At 40.6% G+C, this 23921-nt stretch overlaps 1 protein-coding gene across 4 annotated transcripts in view; it reads left to right on the top strand.

Annotated features, from left to right (window-relative positions):
• Nucleotides 1–23921, top strand: part of PHKA1 (phosphorylase kinase regulatory subunit alpha 1) — a 119331-nt gene that overhangs the window by 78951 nt on the left and 16459 nt on the right. For all 4 annotated transcript variants that reach the window (NM_001165917.1, XM_070066327.1, XM_017349631.3 and 1 more), the window contains 6 exon segments: nt 1230–1321; nt 2035–2174; nt 16458–16614; nt 17075–17154; nt 19510–19588; nt 19731–19860. In NM_001165917.1, the coding sequence (NP_001159389.1) occupies nt 1230–1321; nt 2035–2174; nt 16458–16614; nt 17075–17154; nt 19510–19588; nt 19731–19860 (678 nt within the window).

The raw sequence follows: 23921 nt of genomic DNA, 5'->3' as shown, positions 1-23921 counted from the left end.
TCTACCTGTTAACTAACTAAATAAATTCTTTAAAAAAAAAGAAATGGAGCAGCTGAGACTTGAAGCAACACTGTTAGGTGATACTGGGGGTCACAAGCAAAGGCTTAATCCAGTACATCACAACACCAGCCTCCAGCTGTAACTTTTACAGTTATTGTTCTAGCAATGTAGAGCTATATTTGTCATACAGTACTCACTCTTCACAGTTTGGCCATTATCTTCCCGACCTACCCTCCTCCAGTAGTATTTGCAATGGAGGATATCTCCTACTACATTTTGCCAGGAGTAGTCATGGTTCCTAAGAGTGTTCAGAGACTCCATGGTAGCTGCATATGAAAGGAGAAAAGGGCTCCTTGGCCACGGAGAGGACCTGAATATTAACATTTTACAGATAATAAGAATGATTGAGATGCATGCTCTTGCTACCTAAAACTTGATTGACTATTACTAACAAATGATATTAAACATGAAAATTGGGGAATCACTAAGCATTCATAATGGGGAAATACATAACATACCCTTGGGGTATGCCTCCTGGAGAAAAGACTTATGTGAAGAGAGAAACTTTATTAATTTATACTTCTTGATTGCAAATCAGTAAACTTGAGCTTAATTCCCAGCTCTGCTACTTACTTACTTGAACAAGTAAGTATCTGTATCTCTCTTTCTGTATCTGTAAAATGGTGAAAATGACCAGAAAGTCTCTCCTTAGAGTTTATGGTAAGTATTTCAACAATGGACTGTAAGTAAAAAAAAAATCTTAGGAATATCTTAACGTTGGTCAGCCACTATATTTTTTCATTTCCTAGATAGTATCATTCATCCACATATTCTAGGGAAATCCAACTGCAAGCAATCGGATATTCTCCTTGGAAAGCTAGAAAATATAAAACATAATGATGTTCTATCTGTTATATGTGATATTCTATCAAAGTATCGATAATAGCACCATTGTGTTATTTATTATATTAGTAATTTTAATTTCTTATGTGTACATCTTTATGCTATAATTCTAGAAATTCAATTCAAAATGTATTTATTGATTAGTTGGACACTATTTAAATTATCTAATATTCATATTTTTGTTGATACTCCCAAGAAGGGAAAAATTTGTCATTCTTGTTCTATAAAGAATTGACCCATATGTGACCTCGTTGTTTGGGTCAACCATACATTTTTATTTGTCTTCTAATTATCTAACCTTTCCCATAAATGTCAACCTCTTGCAGATGTTCACATGTATCTTCCTACAAAGTTATTTCAGGCTTCTCGCCCTTCACTCAACTTACTTGACTCATCTCATCCCTCACAGGAGGACCAGGTAAACTTGCACATTAGATATTTCCATCAGCTTTTTGCAAAACTACTGCCTTTGTGGAAAATAATATAGCTACTGTTAGTAAGTAGTGGTAGGCAAAATGCTATCCTGGTGAAGATACATGTCCTTTTCAGTTCACATTTGAAGTGAGCAAGTTTTTCTTTCTTTTTCTTTTTTTAAAAGATTGATTTGAAAGGCAGAGCAGCAGAGATTGAGGGGGAGAGAGAGAGTGATAGAGCGATCTTCCATCTGTTGATTCACACCCCAAGTGGCTGCAGCAGCCAGAACTGGGCTAGGCCAAAGCTAACAGCCAGAAACTCCATCCTTGTCTCCCACATGGAGGGAGGGGCCCAAGCACTTGGGCCGTCTTCCACCGCTTTCGCAGGCACATCAGCAGAGAAAGAGCTGAATGGGAAGCGGAGAAGCCAGAACTTGAACTGGTTGGTACTCTGACATGGGATGCCGGGTCATAAGCGGCAGCTTAACCTGCTATGCCACAGCACCAGCCCCAGACAAGTTTTTCTAATCAAGCTTTAAGAAAACTAGATTGCTGTGTCATACATGCTGAAGGCCTCATTATTTTCACTTTGCTTTTCATTGACATTGAGAGAATGCTTATGGAAAAGGTTTGGGGGTAAAAAGATGACTCATTCTAGGGCATTGTTTAAGTTGAGCCCTGATGGACTTAATTCTTTTCACCATTTCTCAAACTCAAGGTTCCAACTGTTCGTGTAGAAGTACATCTTCCTAGAGACCAGTCTGGGGAAGTGGACTTCCAGGCACTGGTTTTGCAGTTGAAGGAGACGTCAAGCTTACAGGAGCAAGCTGATATTCTCTACATGCTGTATACTATGAAGTAAGTGATGCAGATTTTCAACTTACTTTAATGTTCTCATAGAGAGGAAGTATGGCGTAGTAAATAGAGCCCAGCTCTGCAGTTTCACTCATCTACATTGGAACACAGTTTAACAACCTACACATTATGGGGTTTTAAAGCCTCAATTATCCTCATTTGTAAAATTTGGGTTAAACTTGCCTCAATAACTGCTAAGTATTATTATCATTATTATGGTTTTTATTTAGCTTCCATTTTTTGATAAAATCTATAAAAATTCTTAACCCAAAAGAAGAAAGAATTTGGAGGCTTATAGGAAAAATAAAACAACAATTCTGAGTGCTATATACTTTGTATCCACATGTCTCAGGTGCAGTATGCCCAAACTGGACTTTCTCTTTCCTGTTCCCTACAGCCACTTACAAAAATAACCTTCTCTTTTCATGTTGTAGTCACCATAAGTAGGCAAGACAGATCCCTGTTCCCTAAATTTAGTTTGGAGCTAAGACTGATGATGCTGTACAGATACCAAAAAGGAGTATAGTGTTAACTACTCACTTAATGGGCTTTCTGGAAAGAGCAGAGAAGACTCCCAATTCACTCTCCAAGAAGTTTGAGAGATCAGAGAAAGGGTGCTGGATTTTGAATTATACTAGGATTAGGGGCTGTGGCTATCATGAGTATTCTCACTGGCACCAAAGAAAGGAGCACATGGACTTGCCTATCACCTTCTCAGATATAGGGACAAAAGGAAAGGCAAGTGGTGGGGCTGGAAATCTATCATCAGTCAGATATCAAAATTGGAGTCAAAGTCTCTTAAATTCTCCATCTCCATTTTTGGAGCTAACACTTACCTAACCATCAAGCTGCTACCCATGTCCAGTTAATCACCAACTCTTTCCAGCCTTACCGCTAAATACCTTTTTCTATTTCTAGTATTGCTGCCTTTATTCAAGCATTTATTCTCTCTTAGGCAAAAGTGAAAAGAGAAATGAATACTTATGGATCCATCACCCAGCTGGAACAGTAACAATTGTCCCTCAGTATCCGTGAGGGATTGGTTCCAGGACCCCCTGCATATACTAAAATGTATACATGCTCAAATTTCTTATACAAAATGGTGTAGCAGTTGTATATTACTTACACATATCCTCCTATATACTTTAAAGCATCTCTAGATTATTTATAAATCCTACTACAATGTAGATACTATGTAAATAGTTGTTATGCTGTGTTGTTTAGAGGATAGTGACATAAAAATCTGTACATGTTCAGGAAAGATGCATTTTTTAGTACTTTGGATTCATGGTTTGTTGCAGTACAGGGGGCTGATCATGTTACATGTATATTTTCACTCTTTTCCCCTTAGATTATTTTGAAAAATATACCATATATTATATCATTTTATTCTTTAACATTTCAGTATTATTTCTAAAAGATGAAGAATCTCTTAAAACATAGCCACAATGGGACTAATGCTTCTGGAAAAGATGAAGTAGATGCATTTCTCCTGGGATCTTCTGCCAACTCCAGGAGGATAGTATTTGCATAACAGCTATAACAGGACTCTTAAAGGTGTAGAGAATGAGGCAGACCAGATAAGGACCTCAGAATCCAAGAAATAACAGGGCAATGAAGTCCCACAGTTTTCTTTTTTGCTTCATATGACCTATACTGGGTCATGAAGAAGCCAGCAACCTGAAAACAACAATGGGCAGAGAAAACAAAAGTCCCAAGGAAAAAACCTGTCCTTTCTAAACTAAAGACTAGGGAAGGGGCAGTCTAGCAAGATAGACAACTTTCAGACAATAATTGTTCTACTCCAGCCAAGTATCATAGGAAAAAACTGTGGTCCTACTGCTGTCAACAAAGGCTAAGTGGGAAGTCCAGACTTTACTCTTGTCCAGTTATAACAAGACAGGCACTGGTCTATATTTCTACTGCCATCTTATGTCAGTGAAAGTGAAGTAGCACTTTGGGACTTTAATATTCTCTGAGTTTAAAGAGCCCCCCAGGTTTCAGTGGAGACCACATAGAGAGCCTGACTTCCATCCCTACACTATGGTAATGGGGTACCCCTCCCCTTTTCTGCTAGATGGTATCAGAGGAAGCCTAGTACAGTCAGGACTTCCACTGTCATTCAGTGGTAATGTAGTAAGTATATTGGTGGAGGCCACATAGGAGCTAAGTTTCCACCCCTGCTCAGCAGTAATGAGGCACCCTTCACCCTATCCATGAAGGCTAAATGAAAAACCTCAACTTCATCCCTACCAGACAATAATAAGGCAGCATCCCCTTTTCCCTTATGGTGCAGTGTCAGAAAGGACCTGTTAAAACAAGATTTAAATAAGATTCACATTTCTACAATATTAGTACCTTGAATGTCTTAGATACCATTGACAACCATTGTCACACCAAGAACCATCTCAACTTGAATGAGAGAAATCGACACCAACATTAAGATGATACAGAGGTTGGAATTAACAATCAAGTATGAACACCTTTGAACCAAACAGAATATACAAAGAGGAACCAAATGGGAAGTTTTAGAAATGAAAAATACAATAACCAAAATGAAACAGCAAAATATAGAGGACAGAGGTAGAAGCAGTGGCTTGAAGACAGAACACCAGAGATTACTCAATCTGAACAACAGAGATACTTAGACTAAAAAAGAATGAATAGCTCCACAAGGACATGTAGGACTATAAAACAATAGCTACAATTCCATTATCATGTATAAAAATTTTAAAGCATTCCTCAATATCATCAAGCATCTAGTTAGTATTCAGATTTCTCTATCTCATAAATGTGTGTTTTGCAGTTGATTTGTTTAATTCACGATGCAATGAAGGTCCACATATTGTACTTGGTTATTTTATGTTCTCAGCATTTTTAACATCTAAGCTCTCCTTTTTTTTTTCTTAGACAATTATTGAGAAAGTGAGTTGCTTGTCCTATAGAATTTTCCACATTCTTCATTTTTTCAATTGCATACCCAAGATAATGTTCAAACATGTTCTTCTCACTTTAGAGTTACTTGTAAATTGATAGATCTAAAGGATTGATAAACCCGGGTTTAATTTTTTTTAGGAAAGACAACTACATAGGTGGTGCACTGTACTTCCTATTCTATCATACCAGGAGGTACACAATATATGATAGATGCTCTTTTTGTCCTGCTAAGATTGGTCAGATGTTGTTAGCCTTTTCTGGCCATATGTAATTATGGCCTTTTAGCTTTTCTCCTAGTGGTTTTAGTAATCATCAATGGTCATTTCCTGGTTTCATTATTTCATTAAGGATGTCGAATCCTGGTTTGGTTTTTTAGTTCTATACAACGCTCTTTTAAAAAAAAAAAGATTCATTTATTTATTTATTACACAGAGAGAGGAGAGGGAGAGAGAGAGAGGTCTTCCATCCAATGATTCACTCCCCAGTTGGCCACAATGGCCAGAGCTGTGCCAATCTGAAGCCAGGAGCCAGGAGCTTCTGGGTCTCCCACGCAGATGCAGGGGCCCAAGGACTTGGGCCATCTTCTACTGCTTTCCCAGGCCATAGCAGACAGCTGGATCGGAAGTGGAGCAACCAGGTCTCGAACGGGCACCCATATGGGATGCCGGCGCTTCAGGCCAGGGCGTTAACCCACTTCGCCACAGCGCCTGCCCACAATGTTCTTTTTAATGTGCTCATCTTACCAAGTCGCTTCCAAATTTAAAATTGTTCAATTGCTTCCCTGAAGCAGAGGAAGAAATTTTAAAACCTTAATATGGTCTGCAAGATAAAGTTCATGCCTACCCTCCAGACTCCTCTCTCACCATTCTGTGTTCTATGATTGATAATCCAAGCAACACAGAAGTGTTGACAGTTTTCCAGTGACACTGTGCTGTTCCTCATTTCTGTGTATTTGCTCATGTTATTCTCTCCATAAACTTTTCTAAACTCTCTTGTTCACCAGACTGACTTTGTATTCATCTGATAAAATTCAGTTCATAATACATCCTCCAAGTAGTCATCTCTGAAATCTTTTCCTCCTCTACCCCCTGTTCCATTGGTAACCCCTGTAATGTGCTGTACAGACCACTAATATGTATATAAGGATACTTCAAAATTTTATGGAAAATGGGATTAAAAGATAAGTTTATTTTGAAATTATGCTTTCTAGGGGTCTTCAAAAAGTTCATGGAAATGCATGTTAAAAAAAAAAACTATGCATGTATTGCAAAAAGTTTTGCACCAATATCTTTCAATTCCACTTTGCACTAACTTTTTAAAGTACCCTTATATTTTCATGCTTTATTTTATGTACATATCTCAGCCCACTAGACTATATTCATGATCAGTGACTGTGTTTTATTTATCTTTGTAGACTCAGAAATTAACACACTGCTTGTCTTATAGTATGTTCTCAATATGGTTGGTCAAATGAACTACTTTCTTCACTTAATCTTTATACTTTTCCTATGAGGTAGTTGGTAACTATATTTTGTAAAGATGGAGACACTGTCTCAGGGAGGTTTAAACAGCTTGCTCAAGGTCACATACCGAGGGAAAGAGATAAGATTAAAAACCTTGATCTCTAATTTCAAAGCCCATGTTTCCATCAAACCGTGCAATTTAGCAAGTTAACTGAAAAAGACACAGGTCTTCCTATTAACTGAAAAACACCAAAAGTAAAATTTTACACATCCAGCTATTTTAAAAATTACCCAAATACACAGATTTTTTTCCCATTTAGGGCATGCCTGCTTTGTATACTCCTCAAAACTCCACCCCACATCTACCACTGATAGATAAGCCCCAGGTCATGAATACTCCAAATTACTGGTGCCCTTCAGAGATCCACAACCCAGACACTCCCTGCAGTCCGCTGAGGAATATCACCTAGGCATGTAACACCCTTCTCCTCCCCTTCTTGGACTTCCCTTGCCTTTCTTCCCTTCTCATTAATAGAACCTGGACCATAAACCTTTGAACAAGCTCATGATGTGAAGGAATTCCTGTCTGTTGCAACCCTGTCCAAGTCCATCCAATAAAGCAAAGAGGCATTGAGTATGATTATTTATTTATTTGAAAGACAGTTACAGAAAGAGGCAGAGACAGAGAGAGAGGTCTTCCATCCGCTGTTTCACTCTCCAAATGGCCGCAACAGCCAGAGCTGCGCCATTCCGGAGCCAGGAGCTTCTTTCCGGTCTCCCACGTGGGTGCAGGGGCCCAACACCTTGGGCCATCTTCTACTGCTTTCCCAGGCCATAGCAGAGAGCTGGATCAGAAGTGGAGCAGCCGGGACTCAAAATGGCGCCCATATGGGATGCTGGCACCGCAGGCCAGGGCTTTAACCCACTGCACCACAATGCCGGCCCTAGAGTATTATTATTTTAATATCTCTATTTCCTTTTTAATTTTGTGGTAGGGCACTTTATTTAACAAGGATCTTTTGAGCACTTACGATGTGTCAAACACATACTAAAATTCAGAGTAATGAAAAGGTAAAGAAGGTTGAAAAGAGTTAAGGAAAAAGGACAGAATGATTGTAGTTTAAAAAGAAATTAAAGATTTAGAGGAGTAGTAGAGATGGGCAAATAAGGAAAGTTTTACACAAGGCGTTCACGCTTTCCCACCAATTCAGTTGATCCATGACTGACTGCCCTCTTCTGCTTCCAACACGTGACTTTTTTTCATCTAATCCTGCATATACTGATTTCCCCAGGGCATCTGAGTAACTGTAATCCCCCTAAAACTAGTACCCCATGTAATACCAAACCACTTTGAGTAGATTGTGTGAATAGAAGAACAATCTGGCACTGCGACTAAATAGTAGGCTAAGCTTCCACCTGCGGTAGTGCCGGCATCCTGTAGGGTGCCCGTTCATGTCCCAGCTGCTCCTCTTCCAATCCAGCTCTCTGCTACGACCTGGAAAAGCAGTACAAGATGGCCCAAGTGCTTGGACCTTTACACCCACATGGGAGACCTGGAGGAAGCTCCTGGCTCCTGGCTTTGGACCAGCACAGCATCAACCATTGCAGCCATTTGGGGAGTGAACCAGCAGATGAAAGACCTCTTTCTATGTCTCTCCCTCTCTCTCTCTCTGTAACTCTGCCTCTCAAATACATAAAATCTTTTTTTAAAAAAAGAGAGCAGAAGGAGGCCGGCGCTGTGGCGCAGCGGGTTAACACCCTGGCCTGAAGTTCCGGCATCCCATATGGGCGCCGGTTCAAGTCCCAGCTGCTCCACTTCCGATTCAGCTCTCTGCTGTGGCCTGGGAAAGCAGTAGAAGATGGCCCAATTCCTTGGGCCCCTGCACCCACATGAGAAACCTGGAAGAAGCTCCTGGCTCCTGGCTTTGGATGGACGCAGCTCTGGCTGTTGCAGCCAACTGGGGAGTGAACCATCGGATGGAAGACACCTCTCTCTCTCTCTCTCCCTCTCCCTCTCTGCCTCTCCTCTCTCTGTGTAACTCTTTCAAATAAATAAATAAAATCTTTTTTTTAAAAAGGCAGAAGAATAAAAGATGCTATTACCTGTGCTTATTAACAACTAATCCTTCTGTAAATTGTCTGTTCATAACCTTAGTTTATTATATCTACTGGGTTATTTTTGTTTTTCTTATTGACAGCATTAGATTTTACCCTTTTTGTTAGATATACTGCAGACTTTTTGAAAAATAATTTGATTTTTTATTTATGTGCTTTTTCTAATCAGAAGTTTTCTTTACATATGGTTGAATGTACCAACCTTTATCTAAAAGGCAGAGCAACGGAGAGCGAGAGAGATCTTCCATCCACTGGCTCACTCCCTAAATGGCCCTAACAGCTAGGACTGGGCCAGGATGCCAGGAGCCAACAACTCCATCTGGGTCTCTTATGTGATTGACAGATTCCCATGTACTTGAACCATTTTCTGCCGCCTTCCCAGGGACATTAGCAGGAAGCTGAATTGGAAGCAGAGCAGCCAGCATGCAAACCAGCGATGCAATATGGGATGCCGGCATTGCAAGCAGCAGCTTGACCCACTGCACAATGCCAGCCCTGAATATTTCAATCTTTTCCTTTCTGACTTCTGGATTTCTTGTCATGTAAAAGGAAATTTCTCTCCTCACAGAACTTAAAAATATTTTGAGGATGGCTGGTGCCACGGCTCACTTGGCTAAGCCTCCGCCTGCGGCGCCGGCACCCAGGGTTCTGTCCCGGTTGCTCCTCTTCCAGTCCAGCTCTCTGCTGTGGTCTGGGAGTGCAGTGGAGGAAGGCCCAAGTGCTTGGGCCCTGCACCCGCATGGGAGACCAGGAAGAAGCAGCTGGCTCCTGGCTTCAGATCAGCGCAGCGCGCTGACCGTGGCAGCCATTTGGGGGGTGAACCAACAGAAGGAAGACCTTTCTCTCTGTCTCTCTCTCACACTGTCTAACTCTGCCTGTCAAAAAAAAATATTTTGAGGCATCTTAAATAATTTTTTTAAAATTTTTACGTATTTAATCTACCTGTAATTTATATCTCTTCCTGCTCAGCATGTCTACAATCAAACTATCTACCACAAGCCTTCTGTTCTTTCTTGATCCTATGCATGGCACCATCATTCTTTCAAGTCACAGAGACTTGAAATTGAGCCATCATCTCTAGCTTGTCCCCTGCCTCTCTGTACAACATCATCACCACCATAGGAAGTCATTGGCCAAATCTACATTCTCTAGGATCTGACTTTCAAATTTATCCACCATAATCCTTTCTCAGACGAGATCGGGCACGTTCTTGGTGGTATGGCCGTAGACCATAATCCTTTCGCATAATATGAATGCTATCACCAAAACACAGCTTATACATACCTACCTCCATGGTATTGGTTTGTGCTTTTGCCTCTGCCTAAAATATTCTCCTGTACCGCACCCCATCTTTACTTTTTGCAGTTCTTTCTGTTCATCAAGGTCTAGTTCATCTAGCATCTCCCTGAAGCTTTTTCCAATTTCTAGTAATAAATATAATATCCCTTGATTCTGAGATCTCATAACACTTCTTTCATATTTTAAAATTTTGTTGTGACAATTGCAAACATAAAGTTCTAAGTATGGTACAAAGACGTTTCTGCATATCCTTTGCCCAGGGACCTCAGATAGTTACACTGAGCTTTTCTCTCCCCCTCTACTTCCCCTCTCCCCCTTTCTTCCTCGTCTCCATTCCCACTCCCCTCCCTTACCTCTTCACACACTCTCTCTCACTCCTCTCCTCTCTTCTCTCCCTCTCTTTTTCACATTGTCATCATCATTATCATCAATGCTCAATCACATATACAAGCAGTCTTCAAAGAATTCATGGAAAATGTGTACTAAAAAAGACTATAGACTTCAATATTTCACACAAAAATAATCTTACCTTTTAATTCAGTTTTTCCATGAATTTTTAAAATACCCTCATATCATTTCTCTGAGCCATTTGAAAGTAAGTGGCAGATATAATCCTCTCTGCCCTTAAATACTTCAGTGTGTATTTACTAAAAACAAACTCTACTACCCAAACACGGAATAAATGCCAAAATCAGAAAACTAATATTAAAAACCATACTATTACCTATCTACAGACCTTATTAAGATTTGTCAGTTGGCCCAGTAATTTATTCATACAAAATAAAATCAAAACCCATCCAGGTTTCTCCACTATCAAGTTGATCTATGGTGCCCTTTGAAATTAAAACATTTCTTGTGGGGATATATTTTGAGACTGTGTAAATATCTTGTTGCATTTCAAACTTTCACTCACTAGTTTTTGTATCCACTGTATGACTCTAAAGTACTTTTCATTTCACATTTTTTAATTTAATATATCAAATAGGTAACACATTCTTATGAATCACAATATTTTAAGTACAAAAGAATATATAGTGGAAGGGTAAAAAGTTTATTTCCTGCCTCTGTTTCCTGATACTTGGTTTCTCACTGGTAATCAATACTGTGTGTGTGTGTGTCCACCCAAGGACATTTTATGCTTATATAGGTAAGTAGAAATATATCTGGATACTCTTACCTGTATTTACCCAGATGGTAGCATAGTATATACAATGTCCTATGTCTTGCTTTTTTGAGCTAAAATTATATATCATTATATATCATTAAGATCACTACATATGTGTTCTAGCTATCACTATCTAGCAAATCACTGCAAAACTCAGTGGCTTAGAATAAGATTTAAAATTGTTTAATTATCTGAGGTTTGCCTGGGATCAGCTAAAAACATTCTCATTTATGGTCTCTCATTCAGGTTTGGTCAGACAGTATCTGGTGCTGTAGTCATCACAAGCCTTGCTCACTCCTGTATCTCGCAGTTGATACTGGCTGTTGCATAGAACCAGATTACCTACAGCTGGAACACCTATAAATGACCTCACCAAATGTGTCTCCATTTTATCCACATCCTCACAGTGTAATGATGACTAGGTTCTAAGAATAAGTGTCCCAAGAAAGGAGTAGGTAGAAATCATTACTTTTTATGACCTTTCCTCAGAAATGATATAGCATCACTTTTGCCTAAATCATGGGCATGTCTGGGTATGAGGGGAGGGAATGCAGATCCCACCTCTTGACAGAAGGATTATGGGAGTCACATTGTAAGAAGAGCATTGGGTGAAAAATTGTTGTAGCCATTTGGGAAAATACCATCTGCCTCAATCTACACCTACCTACTTCCTTAATAGTTGTATAGCATTCTATTATTTAAGTATGTCATAATTTATTTAACCAGTCTTCTATTGACTGTCATAAATAATACTACAGCACACATTTCACATGTGTGGAAGGAATTTATCCCACAGATAAGCCTGAAATGGAATTGATGTATTAAAAAATGTAAGTGTTGTTCAAGTGTACAACTGATTGGCTTTTAATACATTCACAGTTTTATGAATCCTTCACTATGCATTTTAGAATATCTTCATTACCCCAAAAAGAAACCCACTCTCCTTATCCATCAACCCCAATCCCTTCAACCCTCTAGCCTTACACAACACTAATCTTTCTCTCTATAGATCTGCCCATTTTGGACACTTTATATTAATGGAGTCACTTCTTTCATTTAACAAAATATTTTCTGTTTAGTGATTTATTTTTTCCATGTTTTAATTTTCACATTAAGTAATTTTTAATATTTTCCCTATTCATATCATGGGTAAATATTATATGCATGCACATATAATCATTGTCATAAATCCCACATTTTGTGATATTACTGTTTTCCAATTTTTACTTACTTATTCAAGAGACAGAGAAAGAGACAGGGTAGAGAGTAAGAGAGAGAGCTTCCATTCTCTGGTTCACTTCCCAGATGCCTGGAAAAGCCAAGACTGGGATGAGCCAAGGTCCAGGGTCAGAAATTCAGTTCGGGTCTCCTATGTAGATGGCAGGAGCCCAGTTACTTGAACCATTCCTGCTGAACCATTAAGTCAAATGCCCACCCCAGCATAGTATTTTCAAATTCTATCTATGTTGTAGTATGTATCAGTACTTCATTTCTTTAATTGCCAAATACTATCACCTGCATATTTATACCACATTTTATTTATCCATTCTTCAGTTTATGGACATTTGAGTTTTTAGCACTTTCTGGCTATTACATATAATGTTGTGTAAGCATTATACATAGACATGAATAATATATATCATGGACAATATGTTTTCATTTCTCTTGAGTATATAACTAGGAGTAGAAATTCTAGATGATATGGTAACTCAATGGTTAATCATTTTAGAAACTATCAAGCTATTTCTTGCTTTTTTTTTAAATTCTCTCCTTGTATATTTTTTAAAAAAGATTTATTTATTTATTTGAAAGTCAGAGTTACACAGAGAGAGGAGAGGCAGAGATAGAGGTCTTTCATCCGTTGGTTCACTCCCCAGATGGCCGCAACTGGACAGAGCTGCACTGATCTGAAGCCAGGAGCCAGGAGCTTCTTCTGGGTCTCCCACGCGGGTGCAGGGGCCCAAGGACTTGGACCATCTTCTACTGCTTTCCCAGGCCATAGCAGAGAGCTGGATTGGAAGTGGAGCAGCCGGGACTAGAACCGGCGCCCATATGGGATGCCGGCGCTTCAGGCCAGAGCGTTAACCCACTGTGCCACAGCGCCGGCCCCCTTTTAAGAGTTATTTTATTTATTTGAAAGAGTTACAGAGTGATGTAGAGACAGAGAGAGAGGTCTTGCTGGTTCACTCCAGCGGATGGCCGCAATTGGCCAGAGCTGCGCCAATCCCAAGCCAGGAGCCAGGAGCTTCCTCCGGGTCTCCCACATGGGTGCAGGGGCCTAAGAACTTGGGCCATCTTCTACTGCTATCCCAGGCCATAGCAGAGAGCTGGATCAGAAGAGGAGTAGCCGGGACTAGAACCGGTGCCCATATGGGTGCCGGCACTGCAGGCCAGGGTGTTAACCTGCTGCGCCACAGCACCAGCCTTCTGCTGTTTTAAATAAATATTTGTAAATAGTCCCCTACATGGAATATCTCAATTTTCACTCACAAAGTTATATAGTGAGAGTACTTGTTTTCCCAAAGCCTTGATTAATGAAATTTAATCAATCTGTGGAACTTTCTGACAACCTGTTCTATGGATTCCCATATATGTTGCATTGTTAAAAAGTCCTCTTAGGGCCGGCGCCGCGGCTCACTAGGCTAATCCTCCGCCTAGCGGCGCCGGCACACCGGGTTCTAGTCCCGGTCGGGGCGCCGGATTCTGTCCCGGTTGCCCCTCTTCCAGGCCAGCCCTCTGCTGTGGCCAGGGAGTGCAGTGGAGGATGGCCCAGGTGCTTGGGCCCTGCACCCCATGGGAGACCAGGAAAAGCACCTGGCTCCTGGCTCCTGCCATCGGATCAGCGCGGTGCGCCGGCCGCAGCGCGCTGGCCGCGGCGGCCATTGGAGGGTGAACCAACGGCAAAGGAAGACCTTTCTCACCTGTCTCTCTCTCTCACTGTCCACTCTGCCTGTCAAAAAAAAAAAAAAAAAAAAAAAAAAAAGTCCTCTTAGGGAGCCGGCACTGTGGCTCACTTGGTTAATCCTCCGCCTGTGGTGCCGGCATCCCATATGGGCGCCAGGTTCTAGCCCCGGCTGCTCCTCTTACAGTCCAACTCTCTACTGTGGCCCAGGAGGGCAATGGAGGATGGCCCAGGTGCTTGGGCCCCTGCACCCACCTGGGAGACCAAGAAGAAGCGCCTGGCTCCTGGCTTCCTATTCCTACAGTGCCGGCCGTGGTAGCCATTTGGGGAGTGAACCAACGGAAGGAAAACCTTTCTCTCTGTCTCTCCCTCTCATTGTCTATAACTCTACCTGTCAAATAAAAAAAATTTTTTAAAGAATTTTAATAAAAGTCCTCTTAGGAGCCAGCGCTGTGGCTTAGCAGGTGGAGCCACCTCCTGCAGTGCCAGCATCCCATGTGGGTGCCGCTTGGAGACCCGGCTGCTCTACTTACGATTCAGCTCTCTGCTATGACCTGGTAGGCAATGGAGGATGGCCCGGATGCTTGGGCCCCAGCACCTCAGTGGGAGACCTGGAGGAGCTCCTGGCCTGTGGCTTCCAATCGGCCCACCTTCGGCCATTGTGGCCATTTGGGGAGTGAACTAGTGGATGGAGGACTTCTCTCTCTGCCTCTGCCTCTCTGTAACTCTGCCTTTCAAATAAATAAATAAATCTTTTTTAAAAAAGTCCTCTTAACTCCAAAGTTATAAACTAATTCTCTCATGTTTTTTTTCCAGTACCTTTACCTTTAGGTGGTTTACACATTTGGAATTGCAGTGTATACAATATAAGGCACAGATTCACCTTTTTCCAGATGGCTGCTTGATTGTCTTTCTTTTAAAAAGATTTATTTATTTATTTATTTATTTGGAAGGCATAGTTACAGAGATGTAGGGAGAGGCAGAGAGAGATCTTCCATCTGCTGGTTCACTCCCCAGATGGTTGCAACACCCAGGACTGAGCAAGGCCAAAAACAGGAGCCTGGAACTTCTTCCTGGTCTCTCATGTGGGTGGCATGGGTCCAGACACTTGGACCATCTTCCTCTGCTTTTTCCAGGAATTAGCAAGGAGTTGGATCAGAAGGGGAGCAGCTGGAACACAAAACCAGCACCCATATGGGATGCCAGCATCACAGGAAGAGGCTTTATCAGCTATGCCTCATTGTTGGCCCCTTACTTGATTGTCTTAAAATCATTTAATAAATAATCTACTCTCATCATATATTAAATTCCCAATTTCATAAGCCTTTGTGTACCTTTTTAACACATTGTAGTTGAACTTGTAATAATTTTTATAGCAATAATGTTTATGCACCCTTCTAAAATAAACATACATTCTTCTAATTTCTTCATTAGTTTCTGAAGTGTAGCATACTTTCTACATTGGCAGTAGTTATCTTTTGTCTTTAATATCAGCTGATTGAAGCCTTTGGAGAGTATAAAAGAATGCATTTTATTAAAGCACAGCTGAAACAGACTTTTTCTTGCCTATGTATTTATTTGGCTTGCAGAGTGTTAATCATGGTTTTATCAGGATTCTTTTTTTTAATTGATTTATTTGACAGGTAGAGTTAGAGAGAGAGACAGAGAGAAAAGTCTTCCTTCCATTGGTTCACCCCCCAAATGGCTGCTATGGCCAGAGCTATGCAGATCCAAAGCCAGGAGCCAGGTGCTTCCTCCTGGTCTCCCATGCAGGTGCAGGGCCCAAGCACTTGGGTCATCCTCCACTGCCCTCCCAGGCCACAGCAGAGAGCTGGACTGGAAGAAGAGCAACCGGGACTAGAACCCGGCCCCCATATGGGATGTTGGCACCACAGGTGGAGGATTAACCAAGTGAGCCACAGCGCCAGCCCCCATCAGGATTCTTAATAAATAATACTAGTTTCCAAATGAGAAAGTCCTACCAAAAATAGGTATATCCATTTTAACATTGAAACTTTTTTTTTTGACAGGCAGAGCGGAGAGTGAGAGAGAGAGATAGGGAGAAAGGTCTTCCTTTGCCGTTGGTTCACCCTCCAATGGCCGCTGCGGCCGGCGCGCTGTGGCCGGTGTACCGCGCCTATCCGAAGGCAGGAGCCAGGTGCTTCTCCTGGTCTCCCATGGGGTGCAGGGCCCAAGGACTTGGGCCATCCTCCACTGCACTCCCTGGCCACAGCAGAGAGCTGGCCTGGAAGAGGGGCAACCGGGACAGAATCCGGTGCCCCGACTGGGACTAGAACCCGGTGTGCCGGTGCCGCAAGGCAGAGGATTAGCCTAGTGAGCCGCGGCGCCGGCAACATTGAAACATTAACATTATACTTAATGTAGTCCTGTCTTTAAAATTCCAGAGGACCTGACTGGGATACTGAATTATATGAAGAAGGGAGTGCTACAGTCAGAGAGCTTCTTACTGAACTATATGGCAAAGTTGGAAAAATTCGTCACTGGGGCCTGATCCGATACATCTCTGGGATCTTAAGGAAGAAGGTGGAAGCACTCGATGAGGTACTAACAGTTCTTGAATTTATACTAAATCTAAGCGGAGGTGCTTTTAAAAGTTAGTTTCTGTAATTTTTTTATGGCAACTGTAGCCTCTAATCTTTTGAAGTGTTGATTTTCCTATGTGAAGTTTCATCATTTAGTTTTGTTTGTAAATAAAAAGTATACATTACTGAACTCTAAGAATTGTAGACATATAGAGATATTATAAACCATAACAGCTTTAGATCTTCAGAATAAATTTACATTAGACTAAAAGTTCATGCCTTCTAGAAGATGCAAACTCATTGTTCCTTCCTAGAAACCACTCTTTTCTGACTTTCATGGTAGTTCCTGAGGAAGAGTTTGGTGTGTCATTAAGTTAAGAGAAAGTAAAGGTTTCCAGGCTGAGAACAGAAATGTTCATGGAAATACGAAGTGTTGTGGAAAGAATAATGTTATACTATGTTATGTTACCTCTTCTTAGGCCTGCACAGACCTTCTGTCCCACCAGAAACATTTGACAGTGGGACTCCCTCCAGAGCCTCGAGAAAAGACCATCTCTGCGTAAGTATGGTGTTGTTTGGGTTTCATCAAGCTTCTCTTAGCCTCTAAGTTGCCATTTGGGCTTGTCATAATTCTCACGCCCTTATCTGCCTATGGATGACAGTGTCCTCTACATGCACACTTGTATCAGAGACACCAGGGAGAATGCCGTTAATGGCAGGGCACAAGTAAATCGAAGTGGAAACTCACAAGGAGTAGCGCTCAATTTTTTTTTTTTTTTTTTACTTACTGGCTTTCCCAAATTTCCCATTCCAAAAACAAAACAAAGCAAAGAACAAAATAACCAGAACACCAGGAATTACACCCACAAAAATTCACCCAGACTTTAAAGAGGGCAAGAAAGTGTGTGGCTGGAGCACAGGGCTGATGATGAAACTCCATACTGCTCAAGAAGGAATAAAAGGGTGCAAGTCATATTCAAAGGAGAAGAATGGGCACTTGCAAGCCTAGTGAGTGAGGTAACACCCTTGCAAGAACACTATAATCAGATCGCTACTGTCTGAGTTCTGCCCCAGCTTCTAAATGGAGAAAGTGCCCTAGGATAGGGTGGGGGTGCAGCTGGTGGGAAGTTGAGTGACAGGCTGGGATGGAACATTTCTTACTCATGGATCTTCCTTTTGCCATTAGCCATGCCAATATAACTCATCTACACTAAATCTGTTTAATTTCATGTCATGCCAGTGCTAAAACTTAAATCTGCAAGCAGACTATTCTTGTATTTCCAAGAAGTATTTTTAGAGGAAGTCTGACTTCATTCATAAGTGATCTGAAAAATCTGTATTTCGGCTAGGGAATAATTTGAAACAAGATATTCTCCCTGCCTGCCAGTTCTACTTCTGTAGCCAGTGTAGTGAAGAATTTATTTTGTAAACACAAGATGTTCTAGATATAGAGTTTAATCAGGAAAAAGAAATGAGGGAGAAGTAAGCAGAAATATCTTTGCTGATGCTTGTATGCTATCTCCTTGGTTTACATTCATGACTTGTGTTGCTTCTAAGATTCTGTATTAAAGCTTAGAGAGACATGTCCTAGAGCATTTGCCATGCATTCCATGTGTAAGACCAAGTTAAGGTTTCATGAAAATAGTACTAACTTTGCGTGTTACTTTGCTTAAGCTGCCATAACAGACTACCACCGACTAGATGATTCAAACAACAGAAATTTATCTTCTAGCAGTTGTAGAGGCTACAAGTCCAAATCAGGATATCAGCAGGGTTAGTTCCTTCTGAAGGCTGTGAGGGGAATGGTTCCAGGCCTCCCTTCTTGGTTTGTACATGGCCATCTTTTATGTCACCTTGCATTTCTTCCCTCTATGTATGTCTCTGATTCCAAATTCTCCCTTTTTATAGGTACCTCAATCACATCAGAATAGGGCCGGTCCTGATGACTTAAGTTTAACTTAATTACCTTTATAAAGACCCCATCTCCAAATAAAGTCACACTGTGACATACTGAGGGTTAGAATTTCTTTTTTTTCTTTTTTCTTTTTTCTTTTTGACAGGCAGAGTTAGACAGTCAGAGAGAGAGAGAGAGAGAGAGAGAGAGAGAGAGAAAGGTCTTCCTTCCGTTGGTTCACCCCCCAAGTGGCCACCACGGCTGGTGCACTGCGCTGATCTGAAGCCAGGAGCCAGGTGCTTCTCCTGGTCTCCCATGCGGGTGCAGGGCCCGAGCACTTGGGCCATCCTTCACTGCCTTCCCGGGCCACAGCAGAGAGCTGGACTGGAAGAGGAGCAACTGGGACAGAACCAGCGCCCCAACCGGGACTAGAACCTGGGTTGCCGGTGCTGCAGGCGGAGGATTAGCCTAGTGAGCTGCGGCGCCGGCCAAGGGTTAGGATTTCAACCTATGTGGCATGGTCCACAGTCCCAGGGTACTTTATGTCAATGATAGTCAGAAGTGGAACAATGTGTACAAACATGTGTGTGTACTGATAAAACTAGAAAATCAATGTAACTCTAAAGTCATAAAATGGCTTCCAAAAAGCCTAGTTTATTACTTTGTAACTGTTAGCGTTAACTGACAAATGTTAAAAGAACTAACCACGGAAGAATAGTTTGAAAAGACATCATGGGCTAAATTTTAAATAAAATTTTGGAGGAGGACAATCCAGGTTTAGTCAGGAGAGAGAAGCGCTCTTCTGAGTTAATGTGGGCCAGACTGGTTTGGCGGGGGCAATGACTGGGCCTTGGAGACTGCAAGAACCAAAATACCACTGGTAATGAAGAGATGTTGTGGCAGTGACTTAAACTTTGGAAGAGCTTTAAAATTTTTCCAATGTATTATGTATAAGTGGTTGCAGAGTGTTTCTTTCTTTCTTTCTTTCTTTTAATCTCTTTTCACTGTCATCTTCCTCAGACCTCTCCCCTATGAGGCACTCACTCGGCTGATAGAGGAAGCTTGTGAAGGGGACATGAACATTTCAATCCTTACACAGGTGAGCAGAACTATAAAGCCTAATCTGCTGGTTGATAGCTTTAAAGGTTGTTTTCAATTGATCTGGCAATTTGCAAAGACAACAAAATAGGTACTGGGAGACTGGCACCATAATTTTTTGTCTAAATCCATTTCATTCCCAGGAAATAATGGTATATCTAGCCATGTATATGAGAACTCAGCCTGGTCTCTTTGCTGAAATGTTTCGACTTCGAATTGGTCTGATCATACAAGTTATGGCAACAGAACTGGCCCACTCCCTTCGATGCTCAGGTACTTAATTCCTTAACTATTTCACATGGAATTCACTTTAATGAAAGTCTGTGGAGTTTGAGATACAGGGGAAAAGAAAGCTAACACATTAGTATCCATAGCTCAGACGCTGCATATGGCAATCTTGCTCCCATGTTTATCAGTTAATATGTAAGTCAAGAGACTGATATTGGTGACACATTTGTGTATTAGTCCTGCTACTTCCAAATGCTGCCTCTTGGGGGCTCTGCACTCCCAGTTCTTCCTAACTGCTCTTCATTTCTCTGAACTACGCAAGTGTCCTGATTTGTTCAGCAGAGCTTCTGGACAAAAACTGAGTCACTACATCAATGGATCATATTGTTGGCATTTTATCTAATTAACATCACAATCAAAGGAAGACAATATCTTATTAAAATTTATCTGACAAGACTCTGAAATCAGTTTTAGGTACATTTGGCAAGATAACTTTTAGAAGAATAGTTGAGGCCTTTGGAATCTGATATTTGTCTTATTTCAATAATAATGCAAAATAATTGAAATAGTGATGGCACAGAAAAATAAAATCACAATTGCAAAACTCAATTCTAGTGATCATTTCAGTTAGATTTTCCCCAAAAAGGTTTTCAGTTGAGCTGTTAACCAGTAGCTAAATATATTGCTTTGAGTCAAATCTAAATCAAACACAGATCATTTATATTTAAGTAACCCTTTGAAGGAAGGGTTAGCAATTGCTTTATAGCTAGCAATTGTTTTATAGCTATTACATTGCCAGACGCTGTGTGACTTTTTCTTTATATGAGTGTTTAGATAGAGAAATTGTTTCTACTCCTTACAGCAACCCCCCACACACACTTTTTTTTTTTTTTTTTTTGGATACTGCTATTGTTTATTACAACAGCTTAGCCTGGCTTACCTAGTTTCCCAAACATGGACAAAAATATGGAGTTGGGTCCCTTTAGGAATTGTTTTAAAGTAATGAATTTTTAACAGATTGGATATACTTTGTAGATATAGTTCTAAGAATATGATATTCCCTTCCTCCCTCCCTCCTCCTTCTCTCTTTCCCACCCATGCTCCCTCTCCCTTTCTTATTTTAGTTTTTGAGATAATATTTTAAATTTACATTACAGTAAAAAGGCTTATTGCTTCACCAAACAAGAAGTTTAACGAGTAAAAAGCAAAAAGACCCTAGTTTAGTGGAATTATAGACATTAGAGCAGTGCTTTATAGAAGGTATTATTGTCCCACTTTTACTAATAAGGAAACTGAAACTCAGAGAGATTAAGTAACTTGCACAAAGAAACAGAACTAGTAAATAATGGAATTTGAATACAAGTGTGTCTGATACAAAATATTTCTAGTTCAGCACACTGTTAAACATAAAAGTATGCAGATACTTCAAAAAAGTTCATGGAAAGTGAAATTGAAATGGGGTAGGCATTTGTCCAAATAGTTAAGATGCTGATTAAGATGTCCTGGTCCCCCCTCCTGGGAATTTACCCAAAGGAAATGAAGTCGGAATATGAAAGAGTTACTTTTACCCCCATGTTTATAGCAGCTCAATTCACAATAGCTAAGATATGGAGTCAACCCAGATATGCATCAACTGATGACTCGATAAAGAAAATATATATATACATGATGGAATACTACTCAGACATTAAAAAAACAGTAAAATCCTGTCTTTTGCAACAAATGGATGCAACTGGAGACCATTATGCTTAGTAAAATAGGTCAGACCTAAAAATACAAATATCATGTTTACACTGATTTGTGGTAGCTAATATATAGAGTACCAAAAAAAACCCTTCATATATATAAGTGAAATTGACATCTTGGGATTTGAATATTGTTTATAGCCCTTGTCTATATTCCTGTTGAACAGTGGTCTTTCTAATTTTAATTTGTTGAACTTTTTATTTAGTGGAGCATTAACCCTGTGATTATAAAGTAAATTAAAAATATTGCAAAAGTTTAAAAAGGAAAAAAAAGAAAGGAAGGAGTAGGAAGGGAGGGAACTATCATTATACTCTTAGAATTATATTTATGGGGGCTGGCGCCGTGGCTCACTTGGTTAATCCTCTGCCTTGCGGCGCTGGCATCCCATATAGACGCCGGGTTCTAGTCCCGGTTGTTCCTCTTCCAGTGCAGCTCTCTGCTGTGGCCCGGGAGTGCAGTGGAGGATGGCCCAAGTCCTTGGGCCCTGCACCCCATGGGAGACCAGGAGAAGCACCTGGCTCCTGGCTTTGGATCGGCGCAGCGCTGGCCGTAGCGGCCATTTGGGGGGTGAACCAACAGAAGGAAGACCTTTTTCTGTCTCTCTCTCACTGTCTATAACTCTACCTGTCAAATAAATAAGTAAAAAAAAAAAGAATTATATTTATGAACTACTCAAAATATGTTCTCTGTATATTAATAAAAATTAATTTAAAAAATTTTAAAGATGTCCTGGTCTAATATTAGAGTACCTGGATTCAAAACCTGGCTCTACTCCTGACTCCAGCTTCCTGCTAATGCAGACCCTGGGAGGCAGTGATGACTCCCCAAATGATCAGGTTCCTGCCACCCAAATGAGAAACCTGGATTGAGTTCCTGGTCCCAGCTTTTGTCCCTGCTCCTGCCATTATGGGTATTTGGAGAGTAAACAGCAGATGAGAGCACTCTGTCTCTCTGCCTGTCACATAAAAAATAAATAAAACTATAATTTTATTTTGCTACAGAAGTTTTTTGAAACCCTTGCCTATGAAAGATGTTTAAAAAGTTCATGAAAATGCATATTATGAAAAAACTGGGGCTGGCATTTTGGCTTAGAGGGTAAAGCTGCTTCCTGCAATGCTGGTATCCCATATGGGCACTGGTTCGAGTCCGGGCTGCTCCACTTCAATCCAGCTCCCTGCTAATACCCTGGGAAAGCAGCAGAAGATGGCCCAAGTGCTTGGGCCCCTGCACCCATGTAGGAGATCTGGAAGAAGCTCCTGACTCCTGGCTTCAGCCTGGCTGAGCCCCGGCTGTTGTAGAGTGAACCAGCGTATGGAAGATTCTCTCTTTCTCTCTTGTCTCCCTCACTTTTAAATAAATAAATAAATAAAGCTTACAAGTACTCAAAAAAACTATGCATGGCTTTCAAAATTTTTTGCACCAATGTGAACTTATCTTTTAATTCCATTTTCCATGAACTTTTTGAAATACTCTTTTATTATATAGTATTCTCTAGTTGTGATATTAAGATAAGTTTTGTCAGAGGGTATGGTTGTTCAGTAAACCACCAATCAGTTAGTCTTCATTTTTCCTTAATAATCTGTTATGAAACTTTTTCTTTTGGATTAATCAAAACCATGGATCTTTATGTCTCAAAGGATAAAATCAAGATCCCTGGGTATGATATTCAAGACCTCGACCTACTACTTTAACAGTACTTCCACTAATTTTATCAGTCCCCAGCCTTAGAGATTAATGTCTCCTCCTATTTCCAAAGCATTTTTTGCCAATATTTATCACTTCAAACATAGTGTATGCAACGTTTTGTTTTGCTTGTTTACATATTCCAACTCTCCCAGATAATCAGCTTCTCAAGGTCAGGTACCATGTCATATCCTTTTATACCAACATTGCTGAAAATGATGATCTATGGGTAATAAGCTCTCAGTGAGTATCTCATGTTGATGAAAAAGTTCAAGTTATCCTCCCAATATTTTTATTAATTTCATAGATTCATATATATTTTCTTTTAAGTCTCTATTTTCAGGGTGAGAAGTTTCAACTATTTTAGTCCATTTGCATATATACACTCATTACCTGTCTTTTAATGGCCTCCAGTTCCAACATTTTTCTATTCTTCTCAACTGCTGCTGGATACCCTAATGTTGTGGAAGGGGTGAAAGGAAGAAATCAATGACATAGCTAATCCACAAATTGTACAGTCAGTCCTTAAACAATTAAGGATCTTTATCTGTATGAATAGCTAAGGTTATGAAGCTAGAAGGTTATTTTTTGATTCTATTTGTCTGATCAAGTGACTCAGAAATTCTAAGCAAGAAAGCAAATAGAGAAAAAATAGGGCGGATATGGCAGACAAATTA

This window comes from Oryctolagus cuniculus, chromosome X (assembly GCF_964237555.1).
Source record: "Oryctolagus cuniculus chromosome X, mOryCun1.1, whole genome shotgun sequence".
Lineage (NCBI taxonomy): Eukaryota > Metazoa > Chordata > Mammalia > Lagomorpha > Leporidae > Oryctolagus > Oryctolagus cuniculus.
The sequence above is the reverse complement of the archived record's forward strand: the minus strand, read 5'-3'. Positions and strand labels throughout refer to the sequence as shown.